The 19,491-nt window shown below is 40.5% G+C and overlaps 1 protein-coding gene across 2 annotated transcripts in view; it reads left to right on the plus strand.

Annotated features, from left to right (window-relative positions):
* The window catches only part of PI4KA (phosphatidylinositol 4-kinase alpha), a 98,722-nt gene that overhangs the window by 49,888 nt on the left and 29,343 nt on the right, over nucleotides 1-19,491 (plus strand). For both annotated transcript variants that reach the window (XM_084649148.1, XM_084649149.1), the window contains exons 20-38: nucleotides 828-936; nucleotides 1,618-1,754; nucleotides 2,661-2,794; nucleotides 4,967-5,049; nucleotides 6,787-6,857; nucleotides 6,979-7,103; nucleotides 7,876-7,957; nucleotides 8,805-8,888; nucleotides 9,255-9,344; nucleotides 10,596-10,715; nucleotides 12,740-12,832; nucleotides 13,291-13,447; nucleotides 13,741-13,868; nucleotides 14,939-15,097; nucleotides 15,355-15,506; nucleotides 17,430-17,537; nucleotides 18,273-18,400; nucleotides 18,486-18,605; nucleotides 19,257-19,336. In XM_084649148.1, coding sequence (XP_084505274.1) covers nucleotides 828-936; nucleotides 1,618-1,754; nucleotides 2,661-2,794; nucleotides 4,967-5,049; nucleotides 6,787-6,857; nucleotides 6,979-7,103; nucleotides 7,876-7,957; nucleotides 8,805-8,888; nucleotides 9,255-9,344; nucleotides 10,596-10,715; nucleotides 12,740-12,832; nucleotides 13,291-13,447; nucleotides 13,741-13,868; nucleotides 14,939-15,097; nucleotides 15,355-15,506; nucleotides 17,430-17,537; nucleotides 18,273-18,400; nucleotides 18,486-18,605; nucleotides 19,257-19,336 — 2,160 coding nt within the window. The remainder of the gene's footprint in view (nucleotides 1-827; nucleotides 937-1,617; nucleotides 1,755-2,660; nucleotides 2,795-4,966; nucleotides 5,050-6,786; nucleotides 6,858-6,978; nucleotides 7,104-7,875; nucleotides 7,958-8,804; nucleotides 8,889-9,254; nucleotides 9,345-10,595; nucleotides 10,716-12,739; nucleotides 12,833-13,290; nucleotides 13,448-13,740; nucleotides 13,869-14,938; nucleotides 15,098-15,354; nucleotides 15,507-17,429; nucleotides 17,538-18,272; nucleotides 18,401-18,485; nucleotides 18,606-19,256; nucleotides 19,337-19,491) is intronic.

Consider the following 19,491-nt stretch of genomic DNA (forward strand, 5'->3'; position numbering starts at 1 on the left):
TCAAAAATTGTGTGTAAGAATGTGTATACTTTTGGATGATGTAGCTAGCTCTCTTTCTGTAGCTGTGCACTGTATATATACATATGACACATACAAAACAAAGTTAAAATAACATTATTAAGGTTTTGATGTCAGTCACTTGAAAGTGACTGCTGTTTATTACACTGGTCATAATTGTTTTACAGTGACTTTCTTCTCTCTCCATCTATTAGTTGTGTCTACCTGTTGTCTTGTCTCTTCTTGGATTGTAAATTCCTTGAGGCAGGGACCATCTTTTTGGGACTGTGGGAGTGTGTGTGGATGTCTGTAGTGCTTGATCCGTGATTGGGTTCTCTAGGTACTACTGCAAAACAAATAATAAACAATTATAGTAATACTTTGATAGAGGACTAGAAATTGCTGCTTGTTTGAGTTCATCAGCAATAAAGTAAGTTGAACAGCATTGTCCGCACCTTACAGGTTGCAGGAGGTGGTGATCAGAATCTGCATATAATCCTTAGGCCACACGTTCTGCAACTCTAAATTATCTTTTCTGTTATAGTGAGTCTATAGCTCTACAGTATTTTATCTGTAGCAGAAAGTGAGATGCTGTTAAATCAGCTTTGAAAATTAGTATTGCTAAGGCAGTGTAACACAATCAAATGATTATTCTTCCAATATCAGCAATTTTAAGAGTAACTACGTTATTATTAATATATTGAAACAGATGGAGAAACTAAATTCTGAAATGCTAGAACATCATCAGAATATGAGGCTATATTGACTGACTCTTAACAAGTGATTAAAATTATTGAAATCCCCTAATTATTTTTTCCTTTTCACGTTAGCTCACCAGACGTTTACCACCCATCAAGGAGGCCAAACCCAGGTTACAGAAGCTCTTCCGTGATTTTTGGCTGTATTCGGTACTTATGGGATTTGCTGTGGAGGGATCAGGTAGTATACTGTCCAGTGGGAAAAGATGCATTGATGGTAGACCTAGGTTTATATCGTGTGTAAGTGCAAATCAGCTGTTTAGCACTGACCATAGAGATCTAGAAGGACTAGGGGTAACCACAAGGCAGGTGTCTTACCCGGCACTCCTCTGATGACAGATTGCATTGTGTCCAAAGTGCCCTACTTTGCCGTGGACCAGACTACAGAAGCGTACAATTTATTTTTGTTTACATCCTCAGTTCACAAGTGGCATGGGCTAGTTGGACTGTGCATGAAAATATAAATGTGTGATGGCTCTGATCTAGCATGGGAGGGTCAGGGATGACACACAGGCAAAGTAGAAACTGCTTATACGTTGAGAGGTTTCACCTGCAGCCATCTGAACAGGTTTATTACATGTTTGGAAAGTGGGCCATTAGTTTGAAGGTATATACCTGAATGTGTGAAAAGATGGTTTAAAGAGGTAGCACAAAACTTGGTGATACTTATTTTCATGGATTGAATCTTAATATCTGTTGGCGATAACCAACTGAGGATGAGTAGAAAAATCACTACACTAATTTTAGGTTTCTATAGTAGCCTCATCAGTTGACCCAGTATAATGGGAGTATATTAGGATGTTTCTCCTAGACATGGTTTGTCTTTCTCTCCCCTCCCTGCGCCTCCAAATTTCTACTACAGGTCTTTGGCCGGAAGAGTGGTATGAAGGGGTATGTGAGATAGCCACTAAGTCTCCACTGCTCACATTTCCCAGCAAAGAACCTCTTCGATCTGTTCTTCAGTACAACTCTGCCATGAAAAATGACACAGTGACTTCTGTAAGAAACTGTTTCTTCCATTATGCCCCTTCAGACTTAAAATAATATATTAGATAGTAACCAGCAGATGCTGCTTAGGACAGCAATATAATGTTTTCACCTGACTCCCTTCATTAAATAACAGCAGCTTTCCAAATGCAGTGCTGCATCCTGTAAGCTGTGCATGACTTAGCAGAACAAAAAGCAAGAGTATTAAGTAGTACAAGTGTGTTTTTTGTTAGCGGCAGCAATCCTCTGTTGGCTAAATCAGGTCTTTGTGGGAAGGGAAACCTAATGATGTTTTTGTGTTTTCTCCTTTTGTGTCTGCAGATGAAATCTGCAGAACAGTGATGGGATGAATTTGGTTTTGGAGTAAAATGACATTCTGTAGTTCTCTCTATTAAAGTGGCTCCTAGCTGAGCCTTCATCTTTTGCCATTGCCTATGGCTTGGTACTTGTCCACTTTTTTCTCCCTATGTTTGCATGATAGACTGTAACAGAAATATGTGAGTTATTGTTTACAATGCAAGATAAAAAAGTCAAGGATGAATGACAAGTGTAAAACAGAGTCACATTCTTTGCTGGTATAACTTCATTCGTTACTCCAGCAGACAGTTTGTCCCTCACTTTTAATGAACTGTGTTGAGCTCTTGAACTTGACTTCTTCTGAGTAAGAGCATTGATGTTTCCTGCTGCCGCACGAATGCATCTTATGCACTATTCCAGTACTTCACTGTGTGCCACCAGTAAGTGCTATGTGCCTTTTTTATATCTTCTTTACCTGGATGCAAATGAGCGTGAAGGCTTTTTGTTTTTAAAGGCATGGTATAATCAGTAGTGTAACCTAGATTAAACCTTTTCAGAATGCAAATAAAGAGAGTGCCACCACGTTTGCTCGCTCCTTATTCTGAAGTTGCTTACCTTTAGGCTGAACTGAATGAGTTACGGAGCACCATCATAAATCTCTTGGATCCTCCTCCAGAAGTGTCTGCTCTGATCAATAAGCTGGACTTCGCTATGTCTACCTATCTACTGTCTGTTTACCGTCTAGAGTATATGAGGTATATTTTTATTACTACAGGTTGGTTTCCTAATCTTTGGTTTCTGGCATTTCATGAACCCTTCGGCCAAACTTGGGGACACAGGGTGAAATTCTGATTCTGTTTGAGTCAATGGGAGTTTTGTCATTGACTTCAGTGGGGCCAGGATTTCACCCTGGGAGTGAAATCTTCATCTTTGCCCAGGCCCGGTAGGGCAGGCAAAAGGGCTGCAGTGACATAAAGCGACCCAAAACCCCCAAGCCCCTGGTGCAGGAACAATGGAAGGCAGCTATAACGCTGCCTTCTGAGGAACCTCTTGCGAGTTTAAAACATCCTCAGCTCTGTCTCCCCTGGACTGCGAGTCCTGTACCAAACCTCTTGGAGGCATAGCACAGACTGTCATCCATGATGCTTCAAAGTTATCATGGTTACGGAATCAGTAGATCCGATATACAATTGTTGCTCTTGACTGGTGCATTTCGGCATTGCAATTAAAAATACACAGAAATAGACACTGGCAAGTCAGTACATTAAATGGATACAAAATTCCTAATGACTGCTATCAAAGAATGACTGTGGGTGAGAGCTGAAGAGGGCTCTCACTGGAGAAGGTGGGAACAACCGCTAAGTTGTATGTCTGTTTGGCATTAAACAATAAGGACAAATATTTTTATTCACAAAAGCCTTTCAGACATACTGTAAGTGCAGTTTTTTAAATACTGGTAGGCATTGCCATATTGAGCAAATGCAGCATGTAAAGAAGAGTGGGGTCTCTGTTTGTTTGTAGAAATACACCAAAAACAACTCACCAAATTGGTGAACTTTGTGCAAGTTTTCCCACTTCCAATAGCAATGTGAATTGTTTGCTTAGTAGCAAAAAATGTTTCCCCCAAACCCTTGTTAATTGAAAATAGACCCAAAGGCTCAGGTGTTAAATCTTATTGTAATTTAGTTTCTTGATGTGTGGGTATGTACTATAGCAGTGTTTCTCAAACTGGGGTCCCCAAGGGTATTCCAGGGTCTGCAGGCCCCGCTGATCAATTTCTCCCACTCCCTCCCAGCGCCTCCTGAACGCTAAAAGTCCGGTGGCTCAGCGGGGCTAAGGCAGGCTTCCTACCTGCCCTGGCTCCTGGAAGCGGCTGACATATCCCTGTGGCCATGGGTGGGGGCGGGGGTCTCTGTGTGCTGCCCCCACCCTGAGTGCTAACTCTACAGCTCCCATTGACCAGGAACTGCATCCAGTGGGAGCTGTGAGGGTGGTGTCTGCAGGCAGGGGCAGCGCGCGGAGACCCCCTGGCTCCCCTGCCTAGAAGCTGTTGCCAGAGGGATGTGCACCCAAACTCTTTCCCTCCCAGAGTCTGAACCCTGAACCCCCTCCCACACCCCAACCCCCTGCCCCAGCCCAGAGCCTGCACCCAAAATCCTTCCAGAGGCTGCACCCCCTCCCGCACCCAAACTCCCTGCCTGAGCCTGGTGAAAGTGAGTGAGGGTGGGGGAGAGAGAGCAATGAAAGGCGGGGGAATGGACAGAGTGGGGATGGGGCCTCGGAGAAAGGGTGGGGTGGGGACTCGGGGAAGGGGGCAGGGGAGTGGAGAGGCTTGGGGGTCCCTGAAAAATTTTAAATCAAAATGAGGGTCCTTGGGTTGCTAAAGTTTGAGAGGTTTCAGAGTAGCAGCCGTGTTAGTCTGTATTAGCAAAAAGAAAAGGAGTACTTGTGGCATCTTAAAGACTGACAAATTTATTTGAGCATAAGCTTTCGTGAGCTGCAGCTCCCTTCTTTGGATGCATTCAGTGGAAAATACAGTGGGGAGATTTATATACATAGAGAACATGAAACAATGGGTGTTACCATACACACTGTAACGAGAGTGATCACTTAAGGTGAGCTATTACCAGCAGGAGAGTGGGAGGGGGGAAGACCTTTTGTAGTGATGATCAAGTTGTCTGGTATGGTAACACCCATTGTTTCATGTTCTCTATGTATATAAATCTCCCCACTGTATTGTCCACTGAATGCATCCGATGAAGTGAGCTGTAGCTCATGAAAGCTTATGCTCAAATAAATTTGTCAGTCTCTAAGGTGCCACAAGTACTCCTTTTCTTTTTAAAGTTTGACAATCGCTGCACTATAGGGATGAGGCATGGTTTCCATGTTTAGTTTTGTCTGATTGTGTTACATTATTATCCTCCTAGGGTATTGCGTTCAACAGACCAAGATCGCTTCCAAGTGATGTTTTGCTATTTTGAGGATAAAGCTATTCAAAAAGACAAATCTGGTAAGATTACCTCAGCTATATGCTACCTGAGAAAGTAAAATTTGTCTGGCTAATATCTTTTAGAACAAAATTAATGGAATTAGGTCAATTTTAAGTGAACCTGCATTACATGGATATGCTTTAAAGTATGAAGTATTTTGAATTGTGCATGTCAGAGATAGTCTTTGACTTTATCAGAAGTGGACCGTACATTTTGGCTTGGTGGCCAGAAAGCCATTGCAAATGAACTCTTTAGATCGCAGCTGACCACTAACTGCTTATTTTTCTTACAACATAGCATGTAGGCAATATCTGCTTGTGCTCTCATTTCTTACTAACGCTTACTCCCTTTGGGGGCAAAACGCTCTGTTACATACTTTCTGTTGCGCTAAGCTCCTGTCTCTTAACCTGTAATAAGGCCAGATGTGAAATGGGAAAAAAAGTGGTCTAGCTGCTTTGCTCCAGGGTGGGGTTGTTGCACAGTGTGCGCCTGTTTCAGGAGGCGTGTTAGGCTACGTCTACACTACACAGCTTTTAGCGATATGGCTGTGTCACTGCAGCTCTGTCTCTACAGCCGAGCCGCTAAAAGTTGTGCAGCACAGCTGCTGTTCGTCGGGTCTCCTGCCGACAAAAAATGCCCCCCCCAATGAGCCGCGTTTGTGTTGTTGGCAGGGTGGTGTTAACACCGACGGAAGACACACATTTTGTCATTCAGTTGCCAGTATAGACATAGCCTTAGAGAATTGCAAGTCACCTTTATGTTCAGAGTAGTCTGGTCATTATTAAAAGTTTTGACTTGAGTCAGTGCAGTGTGTGCATACCCAATGACATAGTCCTAGTAAAAATAGCCGTATGGAGTAGGTATACTCAGTGTTTCAGTCAAATTTCCTATAAATTGTGTCAGCATAAACTTTTAGCAAATAAAAAATATCCATCAGCTGATACTAGCTGAAAACAGTGAGGGGAAGAAGACTAAATCAGACAGGACAGTCTTCTCCATTAAAATTTCACTGATGAAACAGCATTATGGTCACTTGTCACTATATGCATGAAGAGGTTTGATTGCAATTTATGGAACTACTTTCTGGTTCTCAACATATTTTGGGTAGTCCATTGAATCAAAACCATTGCCAAAGATTTGTGTTCAGAGTGAGGTTTTGTAGCAACTCCTGCCCAAGTGCTTTTTTCTGAAACTCCTGAAGTTGATAATTGGTCCCATCACCACGCTTTGTTGTTGGGTTATTAATAGCTCTAACTTAGTATGTAAATGTGATTGCAATTACACTTCCTCCCCAGCTGCCACTGAGAAATGTACATGTTTATCTCTTGTCATTTCATCTGGATTATATAGAACTGCAGCAGGTGTAAGGTAGTAAATATGTAGGAAGAGTCCCTTGAGTATAAATGCCCCCTATTAAACTACAGTATAACCTGTAGAAACCACTCTTACCAAATAGCTAAACTGTTCATGTTTTAATTTGAGATATTCTATTGTAAACAAAGTTACTATTTTGCAGAGCTGTGGCATATAAGAGGAGGAGGATACTGCTAAATGCTATTTTCAACTGGTGGTGGCTTATTTTCAACTTTAAAAAAAAAACTTGCTCTTGCTGGAATGAACATTATTTAGAATTGTAAAGCAGCTTGATTCAGTGTTGGCTGAGTGCAAATAAACATGTTTAATTGTTAATGGTGCAGTATCCAAGGAAAATTTAATTCTTATAACAGAGCACAAAATTTTTCTTGATTCTTCTCCAGGGATGATGCAGTGTGTGATAGCTGTTGCAGATAAGGTGTTTGAAGCTTTCCTTACGATGATGGCTGATAAAGTAAGCTAAGTGGGAAGGAGAACTGCAGTGTAAAGTGTGTGTGTGTGTGTGTGTGTTTGTTTTTTTTGTGAAAGTCTTTTTAAAAACACAGAAGTGTCATGCCTCTCTTTGGAATATCTAGGCTAAAACTAAAGAGAATGAAGAGGAGCTGGAGCGACATGCTCACTTTCTCCTAGTGAATTTTAACCACATTCACAAGAGGATCAGGAGGGTTGCAGACAAATACTTATCTGGTCTTGTAGATAAGTGAGTATAGACATCCCTGCTATATTACCTTTTTCACACTGCCTACTTGGTTATCAAGAAGAAGAATGCATTTGTATAGGGCATTCATTTAGATTTCGTGACTGCCAGTTCTGTCAAACAGTCATTTTGTACATAGCAAAGATGAAAATTTCTGATGGTTAAAAAAGGCCTAGAGGGCTACTAAAATGTTATCCTGGTTCTGAAATCCATCCCATTTGAAATCCTTGCTTAGTTACTATTGCAATCCTCTTCCTAGTATCCACACAAGATGATCCACATCGCAGAATGTTAAATGCAAAACTATACTCTGCTTTATCATGCTGTGTGTAATTCAACTAAGCTTTCAGTGCCCTCTGCTGGCCAGTAGTGTGTAGTGCATTTAGTATGTGTTTTTACAGAAAATACTGAAAATCAAGAACAAAACAAAATGTAGGTTAAAATGGTAATCTGCTCTTTAGTTCCCTTTCCTTTCCTCCTTGGCACACATGGGTGATACGGAGCTGAAGTCATGTAGCCTGACGTTATTGCCTTGATTTTCAATGGGAGTTGTGTACCCGATTGCCTCTGTGCCCTTGGAAATCTCCCCTCTGAGTCTGCCTTCAAAGAGAGCTTTTGACAACTCCAATCTGTTGTGAGCCATGATCAACTTAATCCCTTATGTTTGGTATAGGTTTACACACAGAGACATTGCTCTGTGTGTATCTTCTGCGCCTTTTGGTGAAGGCATAATTTTTTTCACCTGTCTATTCAGTGTGAACTTGTTTTATTTTAGGTTCCCTCATTTACTGTGGAGTGGAACTGTGCTCAAGACCATGTTAGATATCCTCCAGACTCTGTCACTCTCTCTCAGTGCGGTGAGTACTTTATTAACCCTTTTATTGCTGATAGAAAGTGCATGTATATTGACCAAAGTTTTCATAACAGTGGAACAGAGATACCAGATACAACTGAAGGTGCATGTTTGCAAAACATACCTTATACATCATTCAACAATGAAGTGGCTAAGTGGTGTAGTGTTACCCCCCCCTTTTTTTCTTTGATTTAAATTATTCATTTCACATTGATAATGATTTTGCCTGAAGATCTGCTTATTTGGAGTTTTAAGTTGCTTGATAATATCCAAGAAAAGACACCTTTCATAGTAAAAAGACAAGGAGTACTTGTGGCACCTTAGAGACTAACCAATTTATTTGAGCTTATGCTCAACTAAATTGGTTAGTCTCTAAGTTGCCACAAGTACTCCTTTTCTTTTTGCTAATACAGACTAACACGGCTGTTACTCTGAAACCTTTCATAGTAACTTACATTTCTGAAATCACCTTAAATCCAAAGATCATAAATTATGTTACAAACATTATTAATCAGTTAAAACTCAGAATCCCTATGCGAGGTAAGAAGTGTGCAGTTTGATTATTTTAATTTAGGATTAATGCATTATTGTATGTAAAGTGTTTTGAAGAAAGAAAAGTGCTATAGAAGTACTATTTTATTTATTTTCTCATGTTTCGTTTTAAACCATAAGATAGTTTATAGTTATGGTCATGTTGAAAACAAAATCAAAATGCAAGAGTCTGCTTTGTGGGATGGATAGTGTCATTAGCAAACTGACTTAACAAAGCAAAAAGTGTAGCCTGTAATGAACAAGTCAATCAGACATGGGTGAATTGCTTCTTTTTGAGACTTTAACATGCTTTATTTTAGGACATTCACAAGGACCAACCATACTATGACATTCCAGACACCCCGTATAGAATCACTGTCCCTGATACATATGAATCAAGAGAGGTAAGTGGTTTCTCTTGATGAGGTGGTCAAAAGCAGTTTAATTGACTTGTCTCAGTCAGCTACTCCGAACAGTCTTGTTTTGAAGGTGCCTTCTAAGGTAAGGCTCATGAGCTGTAATTTAGCTACCAGACATTTTGAAGTTCATTCTGAATTTCCCTGTTTCAGAATTGCACCTTACTAAAGCATAACAGTTTTCTGCCTCCCAGAACACACTTTTTGTAAATAGGCTGCAATATCCTAATGCCATTAAAAGTCTCTTGAGCTGTCTCTGGCTGGTGCCCTTAATGTTGCTTACTATGCCACTAAGCACAATGCTGTTTGTGGATTATTGGCTGGCTGACTGGTGTATCAATGCACTTTTCCTAGAGTATAGTGAAGGACTTTGCTGCCCGGTGTGGGATGATTCTTCAAGAAGCAATGAAATGGGCTCCTTCTGTCACAAAGTCCCACCTTCAGGTAACTAACTTGAATTTGTGAAGAAATAATTTATGATCCTCAGAAATGTACAAAGTTCACCTACCTTGAAATCACCGTATATCATTCGACTAAATGCATTTATACTTATTTTGTAACTTTTTGGCTATTCTGATTCCTTATTTTTCCCTGCCCCCCACAATAATGGAAGCATCACTAAAATCAGTAGCAATTTAATTTTGTTTTTGAAGTAGTCTTCAAACAATATCTTTGCTAAGTTGTTCAAATTAATGTTCAGTACTTCAGCCATTCTCTTCCGCTTTGATTCTATGTTAAGAATGCAGAATATTGCGGAGGTTTAATTACTCTCTGATTCAGTGTTATGCGAGTGATACATTCTGATTAATGTGCATAAAAATTCATGCATTTTTAAATTCTCAGCAGGTGATCAGAATGCAACATCTTTGCTGCTTTGCTATTAGAGAGAGGTTTTCTCAGACTTTTAATTCTCTTTCAAATACAGTAGAACCTTTGCTAACTTAAAAGACCATGGTAAACTACTGAATTTTGTGACTTAGCAAGTAAGGACTTTATCCTGCTGCTAATACCTTTTGCTGAGTCATGGTAGCATGGGAGCAGGATAACATCTCTGTTAACCCTGTCCTGGGAGGTGGGGGTTAATCTTTAGTGCAGGTTAGAGTTTCTTGAGTAACCTGCTTTCTGTTACCTCTCTTCCTCCCTCAGCACTGATGTGGCAGTTTCTGGAGAGGCTCAAGAATAGTCTGTAGTACTTCAGATCTACCTGCTACATTTGTATTCCCGCCTGTAAAAGAAGAGTGGACACTAGTTTTTCAATCTTCATTCTAGCAGAGCAAGACAGTTAGTGTTTCCATCTCACTTCATCTTACATGGAGTCTAAAATGCCTCTTTTTGCAGAACATTTGTGCTTGGTTTTCAAAATCACGATCTTTGCTTCAAACTTTAGATCCCTATTAGGTTTGCTTCATCCTCTGTACAAAAGAGAGAAAAATCCCTTTTTATTTTAGGCTTCTAGGATGAGAGTTTCAAAAGGGCCTAATGTCTTAGGAACTCTTAGGAACAAAAGTCCTGCTTTCCTAGTGCTGAGGGAGCAATGTTTAGAAAGGAAAACAAGGAGTCAACCTAATTAAATAGATTGTCAGATGTGTGTATAATAAATCTTTTGGTAGTTTAATGTGTGTAATACTTGAAATGAGCTAGCTGCTCTTGAAAATTACAGTGCTCTTCAAAAGAATCTGATTCCTTGTCTCTTAGGAGTACCTAAATAAACATCAGAATTGGGTGTCAGGCTTGTCTCAGCACACCGGGCTGGCTATGGCTACAGAAAGCATTCTCCACTTTGCAGGCTACAACAGACAAAACACCACCCTGGGGGTGAGTATCGGGCATCAACAAAGTAATCCTATATGCTGTAAGTCATGCATATCATAAATAACATACCAGGTGTCCATTCTGGAGCATCCCTTGTTTTGAAATGAAGAGGAATGTGTCTTTTAAGCATGTTCTTCCTCCTTTGAATGGTTGGGAGGTAAGAGATACTACAAGTTAAACTGTAAATCTTGTGTCTTTAAGAACAAAACTGTATATTCAAGTCTTTGATGTACTTTTAGCAAGGGTTTAGTATTACATATGTCATTTTTAAGTGATATATAAATAGAAATGCGCTAACTATTTGTAGAGTCTGAAAAGGCCCGTGTGCATGTACGTATGTGGACTTTGTTACATTACACTACTTCATGTGTACTGTTAAGCTGCATTAGATGTTTATACTCTGACAATATACTTTCTCAAATCAATAGATGAAAGTCTTCCTTTTAATGATCATCTGAGTGACTAAGGCCCTGCACATCAAAATGAAAATAAAACCCTTTCATTGTTAATCAGAAAGGCAGACTGTCTTTTTCCTCATCTCTTGTTTTATTACTTTGGACCTCGGTTCGCTGCTGTAAGCAAAACCATGGTTATTGCACAAGCATGACATCCGAAGTATGTAGTACAAATAGTTGTGACAAGTTTATCTATCTGCCAGTGAACTGAGCAAGCCCTAGGCAGGACTGCAGAAGACTGTTATTAACTGAATGCTGGATTTTCAGTGTTCTTGCTGAGCCTTGTGGATTTTCTGTTGAGACTCAATATCAGGGTGGTGATTTTAAAATAGAAATTAGATGATTCTTGCCTGATTGCACCTAGCTAATCCACAGGAATTTTGGCCCTTTTGAGAAGGGGAATATAGAGAAGTAATTGTATTTTTGCTTATTTGTTTTGAAATTGCAATACAAGTAGTTCTGAAATTTTGGCTGTATCAAGACTTGTCCTGAGTTTGGGGCATAGATGTGCTACCCCAGGAGATCCCAAACAGAGTAGTGACTCGCAGTCATATTTCTCAGGAGCCCTTATGTTATGCAAAGGGGTAGGGGGATGGTGAGTGCATGACCGTCTATTGTCAGAGGCAGAATGCTCCCTCCTTTGCACCTAGACAGCTCTGCAAGCTGGCACATGAGGAGGGCTCAGCCATGGTTCTGCATGCTCCTTGCCCCTTTCCCCCTCTTTGACGCTATTCATTAGAATAGGAGTCATAGCCTCATGGAGGCTGCTCTTCCCTATACCTAGGGCCCTGCCAAATTCACGGTCCATTTTGGTCAATTTCACGGTCATAGGATTTTAAAAATCGTAAATGTCATGATTTTAGCTATTTAAATCTGAAATTTCACAGTGTTGTAATTGTAGGGGTCCTGACCCCAAAAGGAGTTGGGGGGGGGTGTCACAAGGTTATGGGAGGGCACGGTATTGCTACCCTTATTTCTACACTGCTGCTGGTGGTAGCGCAGCCTTCAGAACAGGGTAGCTGGAGAGCGGCGGCTGCTGGCCGGGAGCCCTGCCCTGAAGGTCGAGCTGCTGCATGCAGAGCTGGGCCCTCAGTCAGCAGCCACCACTCTCCGGCCACACAGCTCTGAAGGCAGCAGCGCAGAAGTAAGGGTGGCATGGTATGAAATCTGTATAGTACAGGGTAAAAGCACACAAAAGACCAGATTTCATGTGGGGGGAGACCAGATTTCACGTTCCATGACATGTTTTTCATAGCTCTGAATTTGGTAGGGCACTACCTGTACCTGAACTCCTGATCCAGCGAAGCCCTGCGTGGCTGCAGGTATTGGGGAAGGAGCTTTGTCACAACCGATTCCTTTATTTCCTCATTAACACCAGCATGAGGCAGTATTAGGGAGATCAACCTATATGCTCTTTGATACTGTTCTGGTAGCCATGGTGGTAATCCAGTTGTTAGTGTTCTCAGTTTTTGGTACCGAATGGATGATCTGTTTAAAAGTCCAGACAGTGTATATGGATAACACAATATTTGTATATTAACAGTTGATAACCATTACAACTGTTGTTTATAGGCAACCCAGCTAACTGAAAGACCAGCCTGTGTAAAGAAAGATTACTCCAACTTTATGTCTTCTCTTAACTTGCGCAATCGCTACGCAGGAGAGGTAACTATAGAATTTTTCCTGAACGCATGGAGTTCCCCAGTTGGCCATGTTGCTTTTCTCACTTGTACTTGCTTTCAAATGGAGGATTAAGTAGAATGCAGCTATAATAGCAAAGAGGCATCATCCTGTACATCTAAACAAGGGCTGTAATGAACATTATCTTTTCTAGTTTTAGGGCATAATACACACAGTTCATTGAGGAGATCATTTCACTTCTGGTCTTGTAAAGATTTTTTGATATTTCAGTTGCAAATAAAACCCTTGTTCTTCTTTGTGTTTACTCAGTAATGTTAGCAAAATGTAGTATCAAGAAAATATCACAAGGCCTGCATTGGATCTCCATGCTGAGTTGTGAATACTCGCAGACTCCAGCATGTGCCAAACAGTTTAAAAAAAAAAAAAGTCAGCCATGTAGAGATTTTTCTCATCACCACTGACCAAAGAAATATGTTTTACAGGTGGCTGGAATGATTCATTTCTCAAATGCTACAGGTCGGGTATCTGACCTGAATAAACTGATGATCAAGCAACTAAATGATGCACTAGAACCAGGCCAGCCTCAAGTCTACACCCAGGCCATGTTTATGTTGACTGCAATGCTAATAAGTAGCAAAGGTAATAAAACAAATGGAACTTTGTTTTGTACTTCTGAGTGCTGATGCTCTTAGCACTAAATTACAATTATAGATGCTTTATACACAAATCCAGTGAGTATAAACTGAAGCAGAACGGTGTTCTATCCAGTAAACTTAATTCAGGGAAAACCTCTTGAAGTCACAGCTAGACGTTATTTGTTTGGAGTTGATTGTCACAAATTGTGCAGACCAATTTCCTGCTGACTTGAAAACTTTTTCCTATTTTCTCTGTTAAAGAAAGCTGTGTGAATGTTTGTTTGTTTGTTTTTTCAGACTGTGACCCTCAGCTCCTGCATCACTTGTGCTGGGGCCCCCTGCGAATGTTCACTGAACATGGCATGGAAACAGCAATTGCTTGCTGGGAGTGGCTACTTGCTGCTAAGAATGGAATAGAAGTACCGGTAGGGAGCTTCAGTCAGTGATTCAGGTTTTTCTTCAAGAAAAAAAGAGGAGTGAAATCTCATTTAGAATAAATCCATGCAAAATGGGCATCTTAAAAACAACTGTTGATCTCTTGAGTCAAGATTTCCCAGTGTGCTAATGAGTTGGTGTTATCATGTGGATAATCTCACTCTCTGGCTGTACTGCTGGACGTGGATTTTAATTACACATCGCCTGCTGTACTTTCAGCCAGTTCAATTGAGAAGCTTTATCACTTTCAGAATACATGGATGATTAAGCCAGATGTGCTGGAAATTTTCCCTTATATAGCATTAATTATGGGCTCAAGATATATACCTTCAAGCTCACGTCATATCTGCACACACAAGTTGCACCAGTTTAATTTAATTAGGTTTTTAAACCAATGTAATTAAACTGTTGCAAACCCCAGTATGAACACTTTTATTTTGGTTTCAAAGTATCTGATTTCAGTTTAGCTTAAATAAATCTGGTTTAAACTGAAATAAAAGTGTCTGCTAAATCGGTGCAAACCGGTTGTACAAACTGGTACAACTTTTGTACATACCAGGCCTGAATTTTTCTTTCCTGCTTTGCCAGAACACCTCTTCTGAGGAATGAAAGGAATTTGGCTAGCAGTGCCATTTAGTTTCTGGCATTAATACCCTGAATGACGAGCTAGGTGTGTTAGAACTATTATTGTCCTGTAATGGGCTAAACAGCTGTACTTCCTGAAATGTGACTAAATCTAGCAGTAATGATGTGGTAACTGCTGCGGTGTAGTGGCTGAAACCACTGCATGTCGAAATGGCTACAATGACCGAAAACCAGCACTTTCTCTCAGGTAATTTAGGGAGAAGTTCCCAATATGTGCAGGGAGTTATGCTGAAATGGAGAAGTAGGCTTAGTCACGGTGATGATTAGCCCCAGACCTTTCTGATGAGTTTCAAAGTTTCAGATATGGTGGGGTGTTCAGAACTAGTGTGCTCCATGCTGATATAAAGAAGGAGGTTAGGTCCTGCAAACAAGTTAACGCATTTGGAGCAACAAACACTAATCTTTATTTTCACAGTTCATGCGAGAAATGGCAGGAGCCTGGCAAATGACAGTGGAGCAGAAATTTGGCCTGTTTTCTACTGAGCAGAAAGAAGCAGATCCATTAGCTGCTTCAGAAGAGAGTCAGCCAAGGCCTTGCCCTCCAGAGGTCACACCACATTACATCTGGATAGATGCAAGTACCCCCTTTCTGCATTGTTACACTTAAGATAATGATGGGATGGGAGGATGCAGGCAACAGGCGCCGAGACTGAGCTGCTCTGTGCCTTTGGACTTCTGTTTTTGGACCAGTAGCACTGTTCATGGTTGTAGTACTTTTGTGCCTAGTGTAAGGTGATGTTTTCATGTTTGCAGAGGTGCATAAGAATGGGAGAAATGCAAGGTTCTGGTTTTGTTGAGCTACATTTTCCTTTGTTTTTTTTGTTTCCTCAGTTTCTGGTGCAGAGATTTGAAATAGCCAAGTACTGTAGTTCTGATCAGGTCGAGATCTTCTCCAGCCTGCTACAGCGATCCCTGTCTCTGAATATTGGAGGGGCAAAGAGCAGTTTGAACCGACACGTGGCAGCTATTGGACCCCGCTTCAAGTGAGTGATATTTGTTCTCTTAGAAGGAGTGTGGGGTAGGAGGACAAAGAGCTAAATGCTGAGTATAGGAATTGTTCTTCATCTCAAAGGATAAAACTTTCAGAAGTGCCAAGAATGACATAGTAATCTAAGTCCCATTTTCAAAAGTGACTCAAGCACGTAGGAGGCTAAATCCATTAAAAGTCAATGTGACTTAGCGTCTTAAGTCATTCTAGGCACTTCTGAAAGTTTTTTTTTTACCACAAATACCAGTTTTGCATCAGTCTCTGGTGTAATTCATACATCACCCCAGAGATCATCTAGTAGAACCATTGTATCCATTTTTCTGGATTACTAGCTTGAAGACTTTCATGTCCCATTGTTTTCCAGCCATAGTTTCAGGTTGATGGTGAAGGAAATGCAGTTTGCCCAGAGCGTCTGAATGAGAGAGATCTGGCCCCCATCTCTTCAGATAATTCATCCTGCATCAATGCCAGTGAAATACGAAAACCTACCACCACATTCCAATTATGAGAGAATAGAATGATAACGTAATAAAGCACGATCTTTGACTAGTGCTGCCTTCATTCCAGCAAAACAAATTGGCAGTCTTTATGTAATATGTATGTCACATGCCTTGGCAAGGAAGTGCGATACTAGGCAAACATTGCAGAGTGAAAATGTTTCATGATTTTGTTTTCTGCTTTTTTAAAAATAAGGATTTTTTCCCCTCTTTTAGTTCAAATTTGCATTGCTCTGAAGTACTCTACAGATAAATACGTAATGTCTGAATTTGGCTCTAACTATCCCTAGACCTGGTAGAAGCAACTCAACTCTGAAGAGAATTGAGTTGCACGCACATACACCAGATTTCTGTTCAGCCCATGATATGTAGTTTTATTTTACTTTGTGTCCTGACATAGTCCATCTTTTGCTTAAAAAAATCTGTTCGTGTTTGGCTTGGGCAGAGCCATGGTTATTAGTATGGTCCGACATCCACTCCATGTACAGCGGCAGTTAAAAAAGCGAACAGAATGTTGGGAATCATTAAGAAAGGGATAAATAATAAGACTGAAAATATCATATTGCCTCTATATAAATCCATGAGACGCCCACATCTTGAATACAACACGCAGATGTGGTTGCCTAGGGTGACCAGACGTCCCGTTTTTAAAGGGACAGTCCCGTTTTTTGGGACTTTTTCTTATATAGGCGCCTATATTACCCTCTACCCCCTGTCCTGTTTTTTCACAGTTGCTATCTGGTCACCCTATGGTTGCCCCATCTCAAAAAAGATATATTGGAATTGAAAAAGGTTCAGAAAAGGGCAACAAAAATAATAGGGGTATGGAATGGCTGCCATATGAGGAGAGATTAATAAGACTGGGACTTTTCAGCTTGGCAAGGAGATGATTAAGGGGGGATATGAGAGAGGTCTATAAAATCATGATTGGTGTGGAGAAAGTAAATAAGGAACTGTTTTTTACTCCTCCTCATAACACAAGAACTAGGGGTCACCAAATGAAATTAATAGGCAGCATATTTAAAATAAACAAAAGGAAGTATTTTTTCACACAACGCACAGTCACCCTGTGGAACTCCTTGCCAGAGGATGTTGTGAAGGCCAAGACTACAAGAGAGTTAAAAAAGAGCTAGATAAGTTCATGGAGGATAGGTCCATCAATGGCTATTAGCCAGGATGGCCAGGGATGGTGTTCCTAGCCTCTGTTTACCAGAAGCTGGGAATGGGCAATAAGGAATGGATCACTTTGTGCTTGCCTGTTCTGTTCATTCCCTCTGGGGCACCTGATATTGGCCACTGTTGGAAGACAGGATACTGGGCTAGATGGACCTTTGGTCTGACCCAGTATGGCCGTTCTTATGTTTTTAGCAATTTAGAGTGCAAGGGTTCTCTTCACATGCTCTGTATATATTGAACTTTAGGTTGCTGACACTCGGGTTGTTTCTGCTGCATGCTGATGTCGTTCCAAATGCAACCATTCGCAATGTCTTGAGAGAGAAGATTTATTCTACTGCCTTTGATTACTTCAGGTACTGTTTATTTTCTTTTCACCAATTCCCCAAGAAAAGTGTGGGGGGTTTTTTGGATCTTTTTTTTTTTTTTTAAACCTCCAAGAATACTTCACAATAGGAGCTGTTTTTATTCTGATATTTGACTTAATTCTTTTCTCTGTTTATCTATTAATATAAAAAAGCCACTTCCCATTTCACCTGTGCTTCTATGCTGTTCATTATATATACTCAAGAAGTCAAAAAGGAATTAATGGTTTGATGTGCTTTGTACCTTGTTACTAGGGAAAATCAAAATTTCTTTTAATCTGTTTGGTTATGGAGATTACAGACCCTACTGGGATAAATTTTTTAAGTGTTTCAAAGGATTTTAGACATGAAATTCCTGTGAAAGCCATTGAGAGTGTGTGGCTGAAAATGTACCCCTACACAATATGTGGGCAAATGTTCCCTTTTAGTATCTGGCCTGGGTGCAATCTAAAGTAATATAAGTGATAGCAGCATATGACAGTGTTAGGATGTCAAGAAGTATATCAAAGTTTTTAATTCTACATTATTCATAGACACCAAGAGGCTGCTTTTTCACTCTTCAGAAGTTGATAGGAAGGCTGCACATCCCAGTGCAATAGATTCAAGGTGTAAGGATAAAACACAATGAGACTTAAACTGTGCTCACTCATTGCCCCGGTCTAAAATAAAAACATAAAGCTTCTTTTAGTATCTTGCATTATAATTATGTACATATATATTTTTAAGTTATCCCCCAAAATTCCCCACACAAGGGGAGAAGAGGCTACGTGAGGATATCAGCATATTGATCAAGTTTTGGACTGCCATGTTCTCCGATAAGAAGTACTTAACAGCCAGCCAGCTGGTGCCTCCTGGTGAGTTCCTTATGTGCAGTCTCAAAAACCCTTTTTGTTTCTTTGATTATTTGGTTCTGCCTCTAAATATTTTGTTTTGATTTAGATAATCAAGACACCCGGAGTAACCTGGATATCACCATTGGATCTCGGCAGCAGGCCACACAGGGATGGATAAATACTTACCCGTTGTCCAGTGGCATGTCAACCATCTCCAAAAAATCAGGTGTCTTTCTTTAATTGTCCAGACTAGCTACTTGTCTGACGATAAAATACACTTCCATTCAAAGTCATTTAAGGCCAATATTTGCCGTTAACATTTTGGCTCAGGTTTTACTGATGTTACACTTGACTGTTATTGCAAAAGGCTGAGGAAAGACGTGCCTCACTCAAAGAAAAGAGCAAGGTTTTGAAACTAGCAAATTTTTTTTCTTCCAGACCATTTAGTTGTATAATGCAGATAATGTAAGACCAGGGGCTATGGTAGCTTAAATTCCTGAGAGGAAATTGCTTATTCTTCATCCGTGTGCCAGAGCTCTTGGACAGCAAAGTGGACATGAGCTTGTGAGGTGCCTGATGTACGTTTGTACAGTTGCAGGCTGCAGGTTATTATTTTTATAAGTTATTAAAGTAAGTGTAATGCTGGTGAAGGTGCCAGATTGATAGCCCTGTAGACTTAAGTACTTGGCATATTCATAGAACAAGAACTGCTTCCTCCCATCACCCTGCCAGTGTACTCAGTCTCGTCTTAGGAGCATTCCATGCCATTTCAGTCCTCCTTCTGTCTGCTGAGATTGACAGTAAGGGGACAATTTGAAAGCTGCATTTAATGTATTTGTAGAAAAGCAACTGATTGCATTTTCTCCCTCTTCTCAAGGGATGTCTAAGAAGACTAACAGAGGTACCCAGCTACACAAGTACTACATGAAACGGAGGACACTGCTGCTCTCGTTGCTAGTAGGTCATCCTTTGTTTCACAAGAGCATGGATGTGAAGTGGATTTCTAACATTTTGAAGTTGTTGCAGTACAAATAGACTAGACTAGACTAGACTAGCATTTGAGAAAAACCTGGAATGTTTTATCTACGTCCAGAAAGCAATTTGTTTTCGTG

This window comes from Lepidochelys olivacea (assembly GCF_965140295.1).
Source record: "Lepidochelys olivacea isolate rLepOli2 genome assembly, chromosome: 15".
Classification (NCBI taxonomy): domain Eukaryota; kingdom Metazoa; phylum Chordata; order Testudines; family Cheloniidae; genus Lepidochelys; species Lepidochelys olivacea.